Below are 18,717 nucleotides of genomic sequence, written 5' to 3' on the forward strand. Positions count from 1 at the left end.
AAGAGGATGACGATACTTGGGCAGGTTTTGAATCCAGAGTGTCCCAGCGAAGGCCTTCACCAGACAGGTGTGGTCCAGGTTCCACACACAGAGACCTGTAGAAAGTATCCTAAGGACTAGCCCGGTTTTCTTGTGATGTGTGAGACACCAAGTAGATGCATTATAGTTGTGACCAGCAGAGCTATAAGTTCTAAAACCCTGATACACATGTAAAAACACACACACACACACACACACACACACACACACACCCCTACCTATGGGGCCCTGGACAGATAGTGTTAGTAGTTCTCGTGGGGTGACTGAGGACCAGACTTCAAGTACCCAGGTTTTAAGCTGGGTAATCTGTGCCGAGGCAGGAAGGTCACTGGGGCATGTTAATTTCTAACCTAAGAAAATGTGAGGCTTGCCATCAGTGAGAAAACTGCCTCAAAGGAGTGGAGGGGGTGGTAATGGAGGGCAGGAGACATCTTCTTCAGGTCTCTGTGCACACCGTCGGTACATGAGCACTCACGCATGCAAATAAACACGCATGCAAATAAACCAGCCACATTGAAAACAACAACTGTATTCCAACAGGGCACGTTGGTGTTCCACCTCTAATTTCAGCATTTGGAAAGCCGAGGCAGGAAGATAGCCAGTTCGAAGCCAGTGTAGGAAACACATAGTCCTGTCTCATGCAATAACAAAATGTGGAACTAAATAAATACTCACACAAGAGAAAAAAATGAGCCATTATAGAAAGCACAAAGAGCAAAATAAGGCCACTTTCTCCCTGTCCAGAAAACGGCATTGCATGCTTGGAATATGTCCACAGACGCAGAGCCACTCAGGGACAGGATATGTTCAGAGGAATGTGGGGCTCTGGCATCACCCGGAAGTGTCTTAGGGGACCACCACTGATGTTTAGCTCCCTCTTGAACAGACTCCTCAGTGTGGTGAATGAGTGCGTATGTGCACACTTCCTGTCACTTCAGACGGGGCTGTGGGGTAACTGTTATCACGAAGCTTTCTGTTTGCCTCACAGTATCATTTATTACCCGGCATCACCCTCCTCCACGGCTCTGCTCTCCGCAGAGGCAGTGCACCTGTGGTCAGTGAGGTGGGGATTTTTTTTTTAAATATTATTTATCTAATGTATATGTGTACACTATAGCTGTCTTCAGACGCACCAGAAGAGGGCATCAGATCCCATTACAGATGGTTGTGAGCCACCATGTGGTTGCTGGGAATTGAACTCACAACCTCTGGAAGAGCAGTCGGTGCTCTTAACTGCTTGGCCATCTCTCCAGCCCAACGAGGTGGGAATTTTGAAAGACCAGTTCACATAACTTTTATCACAGTGTTATCATTTTATTGTTCTATTTTATTATCAGTTATTGCTGTCAATACCTGATTCTTTTTGAACTGAACTGTATCACAGGGGAGAATATATAGGGAAAAGCATTGTAGAGGGTGTGCCCTGGCCAGTTTAAATATTCTGGGTGACTTGGAACATATCTTCCCTCAGGAAGGATGAGCTACCGGATGTTAGAATTCACTCCGTAACAGCACGTAGGAATTTGCTTTGTCGTTTTAAATAGCTGAGAAGTATTGGATAGACTCAGTATACAGCAATGGGATACTGTGCCACTGATGGATGTGAATACATTTCCTTTGTAATTAGGACTAGGCTTCAAGGGACATCTTTTCTTTATGCATGTCTGCAGTGTGTGTATGTACTGTATACATGTCTGTGTACTGTATACATGTCTGTATAGCATAGATGGACCAAATGGGATGTGGTTGCTAATGTTGGTTGGATAAGTCTTGAAAGTTTCTTAGCAATCTGATAAACGGAAAGCATTTTAGTAGATGGCCTTCTGTGTGTGTGTGTGTTTGTGTGTGTGTGTGTGTGTTTGTGTGTGTGTGTATGTGTGTGTGTTTGTTTTACTACAGGTGTTTAAAGCCTGAGGGTCAACCTCAGGTGGACCTCAGCTGCTGTCCACTTTGCTTTTTAAACAGGCCTTTGACTGGTACCTGAGGCTTCCAATTAGGATGGGTTGGGCTGCCAGCAAACCCAGGGACCTGACTGTCCCCACTTCCCCAGCTCTGGTATTTCAAGTAGACCTGATTGCCCCCACCTCAGCTACGAAGTGAGACCTGTGACATCAAACAACAAAAGTAGCTCTAATTCCTGTTGCTTTTTGAGACAAGATCTCATGTATTGCCCAGGCTAGCTTTGAACGCTGTATGTAACCCTGCAGTCCTTGAACTCCCAATCCTCCTGCCTTAGCTCCCCAAAGCTGAGATTACAAGCTTGTACCACTGCGCCTAACCCTCCAATTCAGTGTATGGGATCTGTTCAGGTTTCCTCCCATTTCCTTAGCAATGGTGACTCAACATCCCAGGTTTCATGCCACATACCTTATAATTTTGTGCTTTTTGGTGACTGTTCGCCAGTTTGTAAATGTGTGGCACCAGAAGTTCACAGTTGGTACTGTGAACACGCTGATTTGTTTTTTAAATACTGCGTTTGTTTATTTGTGTGTGTGTGCATTTGTGCATGGATGCAGGTGCCGAGGTACGTGTGTGAAGGTTAGAGGACAGCTCGTGCTGGTTGGCTCTATCTTGTCGGTAGCTCCTGAGTATCAAACTCGGGTAGTCAAACTTGACTGCAAAAGCGTCTTTACCCACTAAGCCATCTCACTGGTCCGACCATGATTGGTTTTAGGGATTCACTATTGATATCTTAAGTCTTAGATCTTACAGCAGCCAAGATAACATCACTGCTTCCTACTTGGTAGTTAAGGCAGCTAAAGAGTATCTGGAATGTGTGTCAGGTGACAAGTGTAGACTGCCAGGAGATCTATAATTTGCCCTTAAAAGCTGAGCTCAGTTTGGTTTTCCCTTTGCAAGCAGCCCACTCTTCTGCTGGTACACACAGAACAGTTATTCATTCAATGAGGGCCAGACTTTGTTTTGTTTTTATTTTTTGAGTCGAGGTCTCATGTAGCCCAGGCTAGACACAAACTTCTCTGTGTCTAAGGATCCTTGAATTTCAGGTCCTCTTGCTTGCGCCTCACAAGAGCTGGGGTTCCAGGGGTGCGCTGCCAAGCCTGGTGAGGTTCAGACACTTATTCTCAAGGCTTTACAAATGTATTCTTTCTTTTTATTTTTTTATTTTTTTATTTTTTATTTTTTTTTGATTTTTCGAGACAGGGTTTCTCTTTATAGCCCAGGCTGTCCTGGAACACTCTGTAGATCAGGCTGGCCTCGAACTCAGAAATCCGCCTGCCTCTGCCTCCCAAGTGCTGGGATTAAAGGCGTGCGCCACCACCGCCCAGCCTTTTTATTTTTTTATAATGCAGTCTTAAAGCTGTGTTTTCATTTGTGCTAGGAAATGACCAAGCTGTGTTCTGTGTCCGTGAATAAGGTGGTTCTCACTGCTTTGGTCTGGGAGACAGAGCTAGGTTCCCACTAGCACTTTCGTCAAGGGGCTGTCATACTTGTGTACTTAGTGAGTTCACAGAGAGTCCCTAAGCCAGCTGCTTAAATGGCCCCATTGCCTTTCTCATCTCATTGCCTGCCCCCTCTTTTGAGAAACATGTATGAAGATGTTCTCTCTGTCACATGAGGAACAGCGTGATTTTCTAACTGTGGTAGGAAATGGAGGTAACTGTGAGATCCAGCTCATTGTGACTGTCACTAGTGTCTGGTCTCAGGCATGCCTGGTGACTGGTGCTCGTTCATGCAGGTGTCTGGATGACTCGGATGGAGTATTCTTAACCTTTGTCTTTTTAATTTTCTTTCCCTAGGTGAATGTTGGATGTGTACCTAAAAAGGTAATCCTTAATTTCTCCTTCCCTCAGTACTCCGGGTTCGTATTCACTAAATCGTGATCAGAGTAACGCACCAGTTCCGAGTTGTCCCTGCTTGCTTTCTGTGGCTGAGACTTGAAGAGGAAACGGTTTATTTTAGATGACAGCTCACCGTTCCTGGAGCTGAGTGAAAATGGACAAAAACCTACAAAAATATAAAATTTAAAACAGGAAGATAAGCAATAGTAAACAAAAAGTATAAGCAATAATAAAAAACTTTAAAGGGACCACTACGAGGCTGGTTAATCTTCCACTTTGTATCGTGTTTATAGGCTGGGTAATGTAACGATGGGCGTCCATTTCTCAGGTATTGCAGAGTCCACTATAAATTCCATCTAGTCAGATCCTAAATCTTCTCTCTTAATGTATTTAGGTTTGTCGGTTTTTTTTTTTAATCTGTTATAGTTTATTTGGGATTTCTGTCTTTATTCGTCTCTCAAGCATGATTATTTTTGATTCTTTTTTTTATAGGTAATGTGGAACACAGCTGTGCACTCAGAGTTCATGCACGACCACGTGGACTACGGCTTTCAGAGCTGTGAGGGCAAATTCAATTGGCAGTAAGTATCAGAGTTTCCAGGGATCCATCTGCAGTATGGGTATTTCTGACACCTCGCCGTGCTTTGAGAGGTGGGGCTTACTTTGTCCGAATGCATACAGGGCTGAGGCTGTCGCTTGGTCTTAAGAGTTCTTGCCTAGATGTGTGTAAGGGCCTGGGTTCAGTCCCTACTACCATATGTGTGGTTTTATATGTGTGTCTGTATTTATGCACAGTGTAAAATTGACCATTTTAATCCTTTGCAAATACACAGTTTGGCTTTAAGCACATACATTGTTGTGCAGATAGCACCACTTTCCCATTTCTAGAACTTTCCCACAATCCCGAACAATATTAACCAATAACTCTTCATTCCCTACTTCCCTGCCAGCCCATGAAACATGTTCTGCTGTCTGTGAAGCTGACCTGACCTGTGCTAGATCCTTAGTAGAATCATATAATCTTTTATGCCTGATTTATATTGATTACTGTCACCCTTTGGTTTGGTTGCTTTTTTTTTTTTTGAGACAGGGTCTAACTGTGTAGCCCTGGCTGTCCTAGAACTCACTCCATAGACCAGGCTGGCCTTGGACTCAGAGGTCCACCTGCCTCTGCCTCCCAAGTGCTGGGATTAAAGGTGTGTGCCACCGCTGCCGGGCTAGTGTCACTTTTTAAAGGTTTGACTGGCTGTAATTGGCATCCACAGCCCACGCTCTTTACTACTGAGTAGTAATCCTTTGTACAATGTACCAGTCACCTGTGCAGTCACCTTGGGTTGTTTCTACTTTGTGGCCGTCATGAATCATGCCACCACGAATACTGGTGTGGTGTGCAGGTCATGAGTTGGAGACAGTGTTCTCAGTTCTTCCAGGTCTGTTCTGGATAATATGACAGTTCTGTGTGGAATTCTCTAATTGGCACTAATGGAGCCATCAACTTCCCACAGTGTTTTAACAGATCTATTCATTTAAAGTCCATCATGTCCCATGACATAACGACTCTCCTGTTTTGTTTTGTCATGTTTACATTTATTTATGTTGTGTGTGTTTGACACACGCATGCACGCCGCAGCACATATGTAGAAGTCAGAAAACTTGTGGGATTGGTCTGTCCTTCCATCTTGTGGGTCCTGGGCTGTGAACTGGGGTCATCAGGTTGCCAGTGTGGACCTTTTATTTTTGTTTTTATCCAGCCAGGGTTTCTCTGTGTAGCCCTGGCTATCCTGGAACTATCTCTGTAGACCAAGATGGCCTTGAACTACCTGCCTCTGCCTCCTGAGTGCTGGGATTGAACGAATGTACCACCACACCCAACGACAGTGTGTATCTTTATTTACTGAGCCATCTTCCTGGCCCATCTCCTCATTTTCTGCACAGAAAGAGGCATAGGTATTGTAGATGCCATCTGTGCATGCTCCAGAATGGAATAGGACCACAACACCTGGGAAGCAGGTGACATGGGACAGTGGAGGGCGCTTGTCTTCAGACTGTTGCAAACTTCATTCTTCGTTGACAGTCGCGCCAAAGGCTGGTACCCTGGCTACTGGGTGAAGAAAGAAAGTACTGTTTCTGAGAACTGACTTCGGTCTCTTTACAGTGTCATCAAGGAGAAACGGGATGCTTATGTGAGCCGCCTGAACACCATCTATCAAAACAATTTAACCAAGGTGTGTGTGCTGGCCTCTGAACCTGGTGAGAGAGCCATTTGACATCGGAGAAGCTGCCAGATCTCCAGACAAAAGCGTAGCCTCGGATGTGTCTTGTTATTTCTATAAATAATTTGGAAGCTGACCTTTCTGATCTAGTTGGCCTTTGACCCAGTAGGCCAGTCTCTTTTCTACAACTCGTGTATGCCAGCTCTATAGACCAGGTCTCAACTCACATGTGCATCTTGAGTAGGTCTGTCCCTCCAGTTACGTCAGAAACCAAAACCAGGAGAGACAGATTGACAGAGCATTGTGCTGGCAAAGCCAGGAGCACAAGCTGAAAAATCCAGTGTCGGTCAGAACAGCTTCTTACAGTCCACTCAGAAATTTAGTTTTGTAAGTAAATTCTTATCAAGAAAATTAGACAGGGCTGGAGCAATGGCTCGGTGGTTAAGAGCACTCACTGACTATTCTTCCAGAGGTCGTGAGTTCAGTTCCCAGCAACCACATGGTGGCTCACAACCATCTGTAATAGAATCTTATGCCCTCTTCTGGTGTGTCTGAAGAGAGTGACAGTGTAGTCACATACATTAAATAAATAAATCTTTTAAAAAAAAAAGAAAGAAAATTAGACAAAGGTGTATTTGCCTACAGCAAATATTTATTCTCCCTCCTTCTCCTGAAACTTTTTTTAAAGTTTATTCTTATGTATATGTGTGTGTGCACACAGGAGTGTGCGCAATGCATGTATGTATACGTGTGTGTGTGTGTGTGTATACGCATGCACATGCGCACACGCACGCATATGTCTTGGAGATGCAGTTACAGGTGGTTGTGAGTTGTCTGATGTAGGTGCTAAAGTCCAAATTTTCGTCCTCTGGAAGAACAGTAAGCTCTCTTAACCACTAAGCCATCTCCCCAGCACTCTTCCCCTTTATAGGATCTGAGAATATAGCCCTGGCTGGCCTTGAACTCACAACAATCTGCCTACTTCTGTCTCTTGAGTGCTGAGATTAAAGGCATGTGCCACCATGTCCAGCTCCCATTGGGATTTTTTTTTTTTTTTTAGTGGGGATAACTAAATCTTAAGAAAAAGATGGACATTAAGAGATGGCTCACAGTTAAGAGGACGCAGGTTCAGTTCCCAGCACCTCCACAGTGACTGACAGTGGTAGTTCTTATCTCGGGATCCTCTGCTCTCTTCTGACCTCTGCAGGCACTGTGCATGTGTGATGCCCATGCAGGCAGCACGCAGCGACACACTCATGCAGGTAAAAGAAAAATAAGTAAATCTCAAAAAACAACAAAAAGACAGGAAAGTTGTTGGAGGTTAGGAGGTTATTGAGAAATCAGCATTTTACAAAACTCAGTCTTGGTGTGTGTGGAGCTTGTGCTGACCTTGTGGTGATAGCGGCTGTAGGGTTCCATGGCAAAAGAAACTTCGGTGCCACGTCCCAGGCGGGGCAGACCTGTGCTCTCGGCCCTTTTTCTCCCAGGGCGAACTCCCTGCCCCCTAAGAAAGGTTGTTACAACAGGGTGCCTGTGGGTTTGGCATTAACTAAAATTTAGTTAATTAAGCCCGGTGCCTGCAGGAACAGGCCTGGAGGGGAGATTGGGAGGGAGGAGAGAATTCAGCCCCAGACATGCTGCAAAATGTTGACTCATTCCTTTGTACGAGCATACTTAGGTGGCTCCTTTAGCTTTTAATAATTACCTTTGTGTGCCAGGACGTAGGTCACAGCTGGCTGAAGCTTGCTGGCTGCCCTCAGATTGACCCCTGGTACAGGGCTCCCCGAGAGCAGGCTAAGCAATACTGTTCATTTCCACGGCAGAGCATTGCTGTGGAGTTTGTTTTGCTTTTTTGTTTTGTAACTTTCTTCCCACCAAAGAATTACTTATTTATTTTTATGTGTATGAATACACTGTCACTGTCTTCAGACCCACCAGAAGAAGGCATCCAATCCCCATTACAGATGGTGTGAGCCACCATGTGGTTGCTGGGAATTGAACTCAGGACCTCTGGGAGAGCAGTCAGTGCTCTTAACCGCTGAGGCATCTCTCCAGCCTCATCCCACAAAAGAAAGCAAAAGGTTGCATCTCGTCTCTTGGCCAGAGTATTTCTCTGGTGTCTGTTCCTTTCACCTTCATTTCTCCCGTGTACTCCTCTTCAGCTCCTTCTCTGGCGTATCATCACTTTTCAGTCTTCTCATTGTGAGTAAGGCTTTCACCTTCAACCCTTGGAGTCAAAAATACTGTCTTTTTCCTTGGACTGACTGGCATGGTTTTTGTTTTCTTGGTTTTAACCCAGGATAGCACTGTTACTTGTCCGAGTCATTCACTTCTGACTGACTGGCAGTGAGTTCTGAGTATTCGTTACCAGTCAGGAAGTCCAAGAATGGACAATGGAATCCATCTTACTATTTACAGACACAAAGTCAGAATCTTCAGTGAAGCACTGTGCGATGGTACTCACCTATATTCCCAGCTGTGAAAGACTGGGGCAGGAGGATTGCCACTTTAAGTAAAATTTGGGCTGCTTAAGCCAGGGGTAGTGCTGAACTTCGTAATCCTAACACTTCAAGAGTAGAGGCAAGCCGGGCGGTGGTGGCGCACGCCTTTAATCCCAGCACTTGGGAGGCAGAGGCAGGTGGATCTCTGAGTTCGAGAGTTCGAGGCCAGCCTGGTCTACAGAGTGAGTTCCAGGACAGCCAGGGCTACACAGAGAAACCCTGTCTCGAAAAAACCAAAAAAAAAAAAAAGAGTAGAGGCAAAGGGGTCAGGGTTTTGAGGACATCGTGACTACATAATGGTGTTGGAGGGTAGCCTTGGCTATTTTTTTAGTGAAGAAATTAGGAGTTGATTATTGAGCAGAATAGATATCTTTTGAAACAGGGTTTCCTCTAGCTCAAACTGCCAGTGAACTTGCTGTGTAACCAAGGGTAGCCCTAAGTACCTGATCCTGCTGCCTCTATCTCCCAAGTGCTGGATTTTAGGAAGGTACCACTATTCCCAACTTGGTGTTTTTCATTTGTTGGCTTTCTAAGTTATAAAATGGCTGACACCAGTGTTCCTTCCGCAGTCCCACATAGAAATCATCCACGGCTATGCAACATTTGCAGACGGTCCTCAGCCCACGGTGGAAGTCAACGGGAAAAAGTTTACTGCTCCGCACATCCTGATCGCCACAGGCGGTGTGCCCACCGTTCCTCACGAGAGCGAGATCCCAGGTCAGTCTTCCAAAAGCCAGTGCGGTCAGGGAGTTTACAAGCCATGTCCTGGGATCAGCCTACACTGGTTCTGTCTTGAGAAAGGTCAGGAAAAAAAAACGATCCCTGGAGACTAGATTTCGCTAAGTGGTAATTAACAGTGATCCAGGACTCAGCAAGGGAAGTCATGGAGAACGTTCACCTGTCACTCCTGGTGTGGCACAGAGTGCTGCCAACCTGGGGTTGTCAGGCAAGTTATTGTTTCAAGGACTCGATAGACGATAACTATTCAAGAGAGAGAAGTCCTGTAAGGGTATCGCTCTCCCCTGATCCATGGTTTTAGAAAGATGTGATAGACGAAATCATCCAGGAATCTCTGAGGTGTTCCTGTGGGCCATGTGTCTATATGTTGGGCCAAGAGTCAGCGGTGACTCATGAACAGACGCTGTTCACTCTCAAGAGCATTAGTCATTCTTTCTCCCACATACGATTAGACGTCTCGGAGAGTGAGTGTCTTAATTTTTTATTGCTGTGCTAAAATACTGTTGATGAAGAGCAACTTAAGCAAGAAATGATGACCTTAAATCCTGATTCTTCCGTCTCTACTGGAATTATAGGCATGTGCCACCATGCTGGCTTTACATTTTTTCTTTTTTCTTTTTTTTTATTATTGTCTTCCTTTTTGTCCCTCTTTGGAATTTTATTCTTCACCATGGTTGAGGTTGCAGTCCCCCACACACAGGAAAGTCACAGCAGTAGGAACTTGAGGGGGCTGGGCACAGCACAGTAATGAAACAGAGTAGTGAGTGCATGCTTGCTGTTGCCCAGCTCTTTCTCCATTCATCCCTGGCTAGGGAATGGCACTACCCACAGTGGGTGGATGTTCCCAGTCAGGTAATTCCTCATAGACATGCCCCAAGGCCCCATCTCCCAGATTATTAAACATTCTTTTATATTGACAACTAACAAAAGTCATAACAGTGGGCATACTTTATACATCTTTTCAACTCTCATGGACTGGCTTCAAAGTTTGTGATAATTTTGCTTATGGAGCACTTTGAGTGTGTGCATTTATGCCTTTAGACAGATCTTTTCCTATTTGTTTTGTTTTTGAGATAGTTTCCTGTAACTCAGGCTGGCTTTGAACTTAATATATAATCAATGATGACCTTAAATCCTGATTCTTCTGTCTCTACTAGAATTATAGGCATGTGCCACGGCTTACATTTTTTTCTTTTCTTTTTTTTTTTTTAATTGTTACCTTCCTTTTTGTCTTTCTCTGGAATTTTAAGCAGGGTTCATAACCCCCAAAGCTAGAAAACAAAATACAAAGATACCATTTCCAAGTTATGTAATATTTGCTTAGGAATACTGGGTGGGCATAGCCCTGTGAAAACAGATTCCAGTATTCATTGTTCAGTGGGTAAAAAAAAAAGAAAAGTTAAGTCTGAAGAGATAGCTCAGTGGTTAAGTACACTCGCTGCTCTTGCAAAGGACCCAAGTTCAGTTTCCGAGGCAACCAAGGTGGTTCAGAACTATCTGCAGTGCCTGTGAATCCAACAGCTTCCGGCCTAACAGGCACCAGACGCTCACAAGGTTGTCTGTAGGCTGGACAGATGCTCAGTCTACAAGGCTGGATGTCTCAGCAGTTCCATTCTGGCACTGTAGGCCCCAGGGGTTCCTAGAGAGCCTCTGGCTTCTGGCCATGCTGGCAGATTGAAGTCACTGTGTTCCCAGTGGCAACGGCAGGAGAACAACAGAGTAGATGCACTCACCAGCAAGGAGAGGAGGGAAGGGGAAAAGCCTCGCCTCCACCACTAGAAAGCTCTACTCTCCCCTTCATCCTGGTAGATGTAGCTTCAGTTTCCAGACAGTGAATCTGTTAAGTATGCAGCAAGCAAAAGCAGAAAAACAAATAGTAATGGAGCAGAGAACAAACCATCATCAGATCAGAAGCCTGTAACACCTAGCAGAAACCTTTAAGAATATTTTAACTGGGCGAGCAAGCAAAAGCAACATTGTCGATTCAGGCACTTACAACAGCCTGTGGAAATGGCTGTCCTGGGGCTCCCAGTTGGGAGTTCCCTGGCCGAGCTTTTGGCTTCTTCCTGCTGCAGGGATTTCTACGCGGTGGGGTAGACTGTAAGCAGTAGCCTCTTGTGGTCAGCTAGCTTTTTTTAATGCACAGAGTTAAATACCCTTAGCTGTTCTTTCTAGTCGGAGAGGCAGTGACTCAGCCTCACCCAGGACAGGGAATCTTGGGGGACCCTTGACATAAGCACTTGAGTCTGGGTTGAGGGAGGCCTTCTCACTCCCAGAATCCATTTCTCTACAGCACAAACAGCAAATGACAGTTTACCAACATAACGTATATCACACTCCCTGTTACTCCTTCTGGAAAGTACCTGCCCAGAGGTACTTCTTCTCTTAGTTGATCTAGATCCAGCAAGCTGATGGTCAAGATTAACCATTACAGAAGACCAAGGCAGGAGCATTGCCTTAAGTTTGAGGCCAGCCTGGACCACAGAATAAGATCCTGTCTCAAAAACTAAACTGTACCCCAAAGAGTACAGGCAAGGAGCTGCCAGTTCTGGTGTTCCTGCTGTGCTTGCTGCCTTCTGTGGCACTCTAAATAAGCATGCTTTCCCTTCTGAAAAGTAGAGTAATTAAAATAAAATACGTGGTAGGATATTCCTGTGGTGGTTTGGGTTATCGCTCTGTGCCAGAGTGCATGCTTAGCAGGTATGAGGCCTTGATTCGGTTTCCAGCAGTGCAAAAAATAAACCATTAAACACCTAATGGGGGTGGGGGACTGGAGGGATGGCCCAGCTGTTAAAGAGCGCTTGGTGCTCTCCCTGAGGAACTGAGTTCAGTTTCTAGCACCCACACAGTAGCTTACAACCATCTATAACACCAGTTCCAGGGACGCCAGTGCCCCCTTCTGGCCTCTGCGGGCACTGCATGCACATGGTAAACGTGTATGCAGACAAAACACCCATCTATAAATATATATAATAATGTATATAAAATAAGTATATATGTGATCTTTTAAAAAAATATAATGGTAGGGCTAAAGAGGTGGCTCAGTGGTTAAGAGCACTTGTTGCTCTTGCAGAGGACTGGGGTTCAGTTCCCAGGACCCACATGGAGGCTTCCAACCAACTTTAACTTCAGTTCTAGGGGATCCAACACCCCTTCTAGCCTCTGCAGGCACTGCATACACAGCGTGCACAGACATGCATGCAGGTAAAACACTTCTACCCATATAATAAGTTTTTTTTTTTTAATAAAAAGCAAAAGAATAGCAATAGAAACCTAACAATGGATCTGTCTGTAGAGAGCGGGGTAGAGGCATGGGATGGGGAGAGTCCTGATCTCACTCTCCCCTCGAGGGTACTCGCCTGATGCTTGTGTCCATCCGTCCGTCTCTCTATCTATCTGTATTGAGGATTGAACTCAGAATCTCACACATGCCAACCACATACATTGTACCTCCTGAGGCACAGCCTCACTTTTTAAATGATTTAAAATATTCCTTCATTAATCGAGAGAATAAAAACCAGTGCAACCTCTAAAGTAAGCTTTGTAAGGCACCGGATGGTGAAGATATAGAGTGTCTTGAGGTAGGTGTTTAATTGGTGGTTTGAGCGTGCGCTAGCAGGGCCTAAAAGCCAGTCAGACTAGTCTAAGTCTCATGCAATAGCCAGCTTTATTCAGAGCATCAGACAATTCACGATGAGGGTTAAGAAGACTGACACCATCCCTGGACTGTGTTCTGACAAGGGGAGGATCCGTAGAGACAGGCATGAACCAGGGAGACTCCTCAGAAAGGGACTCTCAGATAAAATTCTGTGCTGAGAGAGAACAGCCAGAAGAGTCTGTAATAAAGACATCTTTGAGGGATTTTCAGCCAATTCAGTCAGTTTGACAAGCCCTGGACATCTTGAAGCAAGCGATTTGAGACCCACCTATAATTAAGTTACAGTGAGATTACGGAGAGTTCGTCAAGCCAGAGAGAGGTGACTTCCGTAACTGCGGCAAATTCATTATTGACTTATAATCAGTGACAGGATGTGTGTGATATCCAGAAACTAAGCTGACAGTGACTATTCAGAGAATTTCAAGGCTGGAGACTGTTGAGAGGTTGTTGTCTGCAGGAGCTCTCAGCCCCCTTCCGAAGGCGATTGCCGAGCCTTCTACTTGGATTAGGGGGGACGGGCTGAAGACAGCCCACAAAAAGTCAGGTGCTGTGGGTTACCGATTTAACAATGCGTTTCAAAACGTACTTTTCACCGAGACCAGCCAGGGTGTGCCACGTGCCACGTGCTCATGGCACTTAGATTTGGTAGGTGCAGTAAATCCGTTAACCGATGAGCTAAGGAGGCAGGTGTTAGAGAGAGTCACACACACATCAACAGCTCGAGGCCGCATCTGGATTACTAGGGGAAGACACTCAGTTCCTTTCACTACAATGGTGAGAGGCTTGAGATTTGATTCTAAATGGGTAGGTTAGTGTCTGTATTCTAAAAGGTGAAAATGTGAAGTGCTCAGTCTTAACAGGTTTGTTGTGTCTTTTCTTTTTTTTTTTTTTTTTGAGTGTTAACATACCACAGTCAGAAAATTCTGCCCAGGAAACTTTTATTTCCTGTATAAAATTAATTTAAAATGTTGTATAAATAGTTACTTTTCCCCACCCCATACAGATAAGTCTTGAAGTCCAGACTGGCCTCTAGTCCACTCTTGACTTTGAATTCCTCATCCTCCTGCCTCTGTCCCCAGTGCTGGGATTACAGGCCTGTGCCATCACGCCCAGTTTATTATGCACAGTTCAATCTTGGGCTGCATTCCTAAGACACCTGTCTTAGTTGGTGTTTCTATTGCTACTATAGAACACCGTGACCAAGAGCAACTTGGGAAGGAAAAGCAAAGGTTTATTTCACCTCACAGACTGTAGTTCATCATGAAGGGAAGTCAGGGAAGGAACTCAAAAGTGGGAACTGGAGGCAGGAGCTGAAGCAGAGACCTCAGAGGAGCACTGCTGACCGGCTTGCTGCCCATGGCTTGTTCAGCCTGCTTTCTTACACAGCCCAGGGTCACCTGTTCACATTAATAATAATAATAATAATAATAATAATAATAATAATAAATGCCCCCATAGTCATAGTCCCAATTCTGAAAAAACTCTGAAATTTGAAGTTCTGGCCTCGAGTGTTGCAGAAAAGGGACAAATTCGGAAAGAAAAATTATGAGACAGGACAGGTGTGAATATGGAACTGGGCTATTTGAGGAGGAAATTAGCACCGCAACTCTGTGTGGAGTCTTGAAGAAAAATGATGGAATCCGGGGGTGGCGGTGCTCGCCTTTAAGCCCAGCACTTGGGAGGGAGAGGCAGGCAGCTCTCTTGCGAGTTTGAGGTCAGTCTGGTTTACAAAGTGAGTTTCAGAATAGCCAGGGCTGTGTAGAGAGGCCTTATCTCACAAAGAAGATGAAGGAGGTAACTGGAGACTGAGCTGCTGGCTTCCTGCCTTTGCTTGCGGTTGGAGGCAGAGCAGAGCTGGCAGTCTGTTCATGATGCTGACATGAGCGTGGTCCTTCAGGGAATCTAAATTTACTTATCCATCACTGTTCCTATTTCTTGAAATAAATGTAAAATGTAGACTTTAGAAACACATGTCCTCCTCAGTAGGGGTCTAGCAAAACTGTCAAAACAGTACATTTTCTGAGAGTTGTTCGGTTCTTGAATAAATTGTGTTCAGGCCGGGCATGGCAGCTCATACCCCAAATCTAACAGGGTTGCCATGAGTTTGAGGCTAGCCTGGGCTACATAGTAAGTCCCAGGTCAATCTAGATTACAATGTGACACCCTTATCTCATCCCTGGAACATAAGGCTAAGTGGTATGTTTATCACTCTCTGGTATTTCTCTACATAGGTGCCAGCCTTGGAATAACCAGTGACGGCTTCTTTCAGCTGGAAGACTTGCCCAGGTGAGCAGATCTGACTTCAGGCATGCTGTTCTCTCTCTCTCTCCTGGGGACCCGGTTCATGCTTTTCCACCCCGCCTTCCTTTCTGAGTTGCCCATGCTGTCTTGAATTCACAACCTCAGTTGACTCACTTGTCTCAGCATGATCTACTCTTACTGTGTGGGTTTCACAGTGGTGATGCAACCCATCCAAGACGGTCATTACTCAGCTGTGTTCGGATGATATATATATGTCCACTCAGACCCATCCAAGACGGTCATTACTCAGCTGTGTTCGGATGATATATGTATGTCCACTCAGACCCATCCAAGACGGTCATTACTCAGCTGTGTTCGGATGATATATATATGTCCACTCAGACCCACCCCCAGAAAGCTTGATTACAGCTGCGTGCCCATTACGTACTTTAGAACTACTTAATACACTTTTAATGATATGAATACAAGGGTGATGAATGAATTCATTCAGGCCGTTAAACAAGAAGGCTCTGGGAACGGGAGGAAATTAACAGCTGAGGTAAGCATCGTGCCTTTGCCTGGGTCCCCAGTTCCCTAGGAGGCCAGAGTGGAGAATGGCTGGAATCTAGACATTCCAGCCTAGACTGGGTGACCTGAAGCAACCCTTGTCTCAAATTAACAATAAAAAAAAACCAGTTGTGGCACTGTGCTCCTGGTTTACTTGGAAGGCTGAAGCAGGAGGATAACTTTGCTATATGGTGAGTTCAAGGCCTGCCTGGGCTACCTAGAAAGATCTTGCCTCCCTCTAAAGCTGTTTGTTAGGGATTGTTTTTCATTCTTTTTTTTTTCTCTTGTAAGATTTTTTAAAATCATAAATTATAGTCCTGAATAAATCCTATATGTGAGGTACCAATGCTGTGCCCTGCATGGTTCCATATATGCCCTGGGGGCTTTTGGCCGGATGGGGTGGGTAGCTTGAGCCCCCTGGAAGGCTGCATGTGGTAGTGAGTATCAAGGCATTATGAGGTAGAAAGGGGTTGCTTTGGGATGTGGAACTGTGAAGAATCATTTCCAGTGTACACCGCAGTGACAGGAGGTGAGGTGGAGGTGGCGGTGGAAGCCAATGGGAAGCTCTGGGCTGCTCGAAGCTCTCAGAGAAAGCCATGTGATGGCAACCTGTCCATTGCACCTGATCCCCAACCTCTGCAGAAATACCAGTCTTTCAGGCATCCACAGTCATTTCTAAGCTCTCTGCTTTCAAGTATTCCTCTTTGACAAACGTCAGGGTGCATTTCTTTCTTTAGAAATTCCTCATGGGCTGGGCCTTGTGTGTGGATTTATAAGCCCAGCTCCTCTGGAGGCTGAAGCTATGGGATTGAAAATTCAAGCTCCCCCAGTGAACAGACTAAAGCCAACCTTGGCCATTTGGCAAATCCAGTCTTTAATTTTTTTTTTTTTCTTTTAAAGGCTGGAGACACAGCTCAGTGGCCGAGGTGTATCTAGTTTGGAAAGGGCCCTGGGTCATTTACCCTATTACCATCATAAAGGGATCTTTGAGAGCAGAAACCACTACCCGCCCTGTCTAGTGTACTACCTAGTACAGTGCAGGACTTCAGTGTCCAAAAGGAAAGAGAGGGTGGAGAGAGAGAGCGAGAGAAGCAAAAGTGGGGGAGACACAGAAAAGAAGAGACGGAGGAATGATGGACGGGGCTGTTCCTAGGTCTTAGGATGGAAGCTTTGGGTTGTGCTCGGATTTTAGGGTGAGAGGGTCCTCGCTGGTCATTTGCGGCCATTTGGGTTCTTTATCCTTCAGCCAGGCCAGGAAGCCTCTGTAGGCTGGAACTTCTATGGAAAGTACTGGAAGATGGTTCATTTGCTCCTCATACTTTCCCGTGTGTTGCAACAGTAGGCGGGGCATGTTGGGAGCCTTGGAAAACCTATAGCCTGAAAATCTTTCTGTCTCAGCCTGGAAGTAAGCCTTGAGCAACAGCCTTTCTCCGACATTCAGACATTCATTCAAGCATTTAGCGAGGCTTAAGTTCTTTTCTTAAATCAAAATGAATTCAGGAAGTCGCGTTCGACTGCATCGGGGCCACCCAAATGCCGGGATTACTGGAAGTAGCCGCCATGCCTGACTTAAAACGGCTCTCTTACATTGGCCTTTGATCGCGCTACAAGGATTAATAGAACTGAATAATGACCAAGGAGAAGTCCCCAGCCCTGAAAATAATGGCTCCGTTGAATTTATGGATGGAAATTGGGAGGAGTTCAGGACCAGTCTCAGCTACGTATTAGCCATTAACCGACTGGGATACAGAGAATGTCTCTAAAACAATTAATAAACGAAAACAGGACACGAGGAACTTACATGTCAAATAAAAACATCTTTCTTCTATGAGGGAGAGTTCTGTTTTGTTCTGATTGTGACGAGGGTCTTGCTGTGTAGCTCTGGATGGCCTAGACCTCACACCAGGCTGCCCCTGCTTCCTCAGGCTGGAATCGCAGGCGCACGCCACCACGTTGCTCATAAAATGTTAACTGTTGGGGAGATTGAGCAGAGAGCCTGAGGGAGACCTGTGAGTCTGTACATCTAAAGCCATTCCAAACCAGTTTAAGAAACAAACGGTCGCCCTTTGCTTTCCTTTCAGCCGCAGCGTCATCGTGGGTGCCGGTTACATTGCCGTGGAGATTGCGGGCATCCTCTCCGCCCTCGGCTCCAGGACGTCTCTTATGATCAGGCATGATAAGGCAAGTCCTCGCTCCTCCCGCCCCCTTTCTTCGATTTTTTTTTTCTAATTAGAGGAGAATTTTTCTTCTTTTTAAAAATCTAGAGATCACCTAGTTTTAATATTTGAATTTTATTATTATGTATGTATGATGTGTACGTGTGAGTATAGATGGGTATGTACCGTGCTGCCTGGGCGGAGGTCAGAGGGTAACTTATGGGGTTGTTCCTCTTTCCTCTGTGAGGTCTGGTCAAACTTAACACCAGTGCTTTTACCTGTAAATTTCACACTTAATCTTTCACAGTGTGCAAAGTCAGTCCCAGCACATACCCCCCACTCTTTTTTTTTTTTTTTTTTTTGAGACAGAGTTTCTCTGTGTATAGCCCTGGCTGTCCTGGAACTCACTCTGTAGACCAGGCTGGCCTCGAACTCAGAAATCCGCCTGCCTCAGCCTCCCAAGTGCTGGGATTAAAGGCGTGTGCCACCACTGCCCGGTCCAGCACATACCCCTTAAACAGCTTCCCTTTATTATCCGGGTGGTGTTCGATACCCAGTATCTCTTTATAAGCAGAATCAGACTCACTTTGATGTTTGACTCTTCAGTGGGAACAGACAGTGCGTTAGCTCCTCTCAGTTGCTGTGATCCACCACCGGGACCAAAAGTACCGTGTAGAAGGAGTTTACTGTGATTCCAGAGGGAAAATAATCCACTGTGACAGGAAATGATGGCCAAAGCTGAGAGTTCAGCCACAAACAGAAAGCAGGGAGAGTGAGCTGGAAGTGTCCTGAGGCCTTCCATCC

General features: G+C 45.4%; 1 protein-coding gene across 1 annotated transcript in view; it reads left to right on the forward strand.

Annotated features, from left to right (window-relative positions):
* Positions 1-18,717, forward strand: part of Gsr (glutathione-disulfide reductase) — a 42,897-nt gene that overhangs the window by 10,298 nt on the left and 13,882 nt on the right. The window contains exons 2-7 of the mRNA XM_028768262.1: positions 3,798-3,824; positions 4,332-4,420; positions 5,995-6,064; positions 9,123-9,270; positions 15,181-15,235; positions 17,839-17,938. Coding sequence (XP_028624095.1) covers positions 3,798-3,824; positions 4,332-4,420; positions 5,995-6,064; positions 9,123-9,270; positions 15,181-15,235; positions 17,839-17,938 — 489 coding nt within the window. The remainder of the gene's footprint in view (positions 1-3,797; positions 3,825-4,331; positions 4,421-5,994; positions 6,065-9,122; positions 9,271-15,180; positions 15,236-17,838; positions 17,939-18,717) is intronic.

The sequence above is a fragment of the Grammomys surdaster genome, unplaced genomic scaffold (assembly GCF_004785775.1).
Source record: "Grammomys surdaster isolate TR1022 unplaced genomic scaffold, NIH_TR_1.0 185, whole genome shotgun sequence".
Classification (NCBI taxonomy): Eukaryota; Metazoa; Chordata; class Mammalia; order Rodentia; family Muridae; genus Grammomys; species Grammomys surdaster.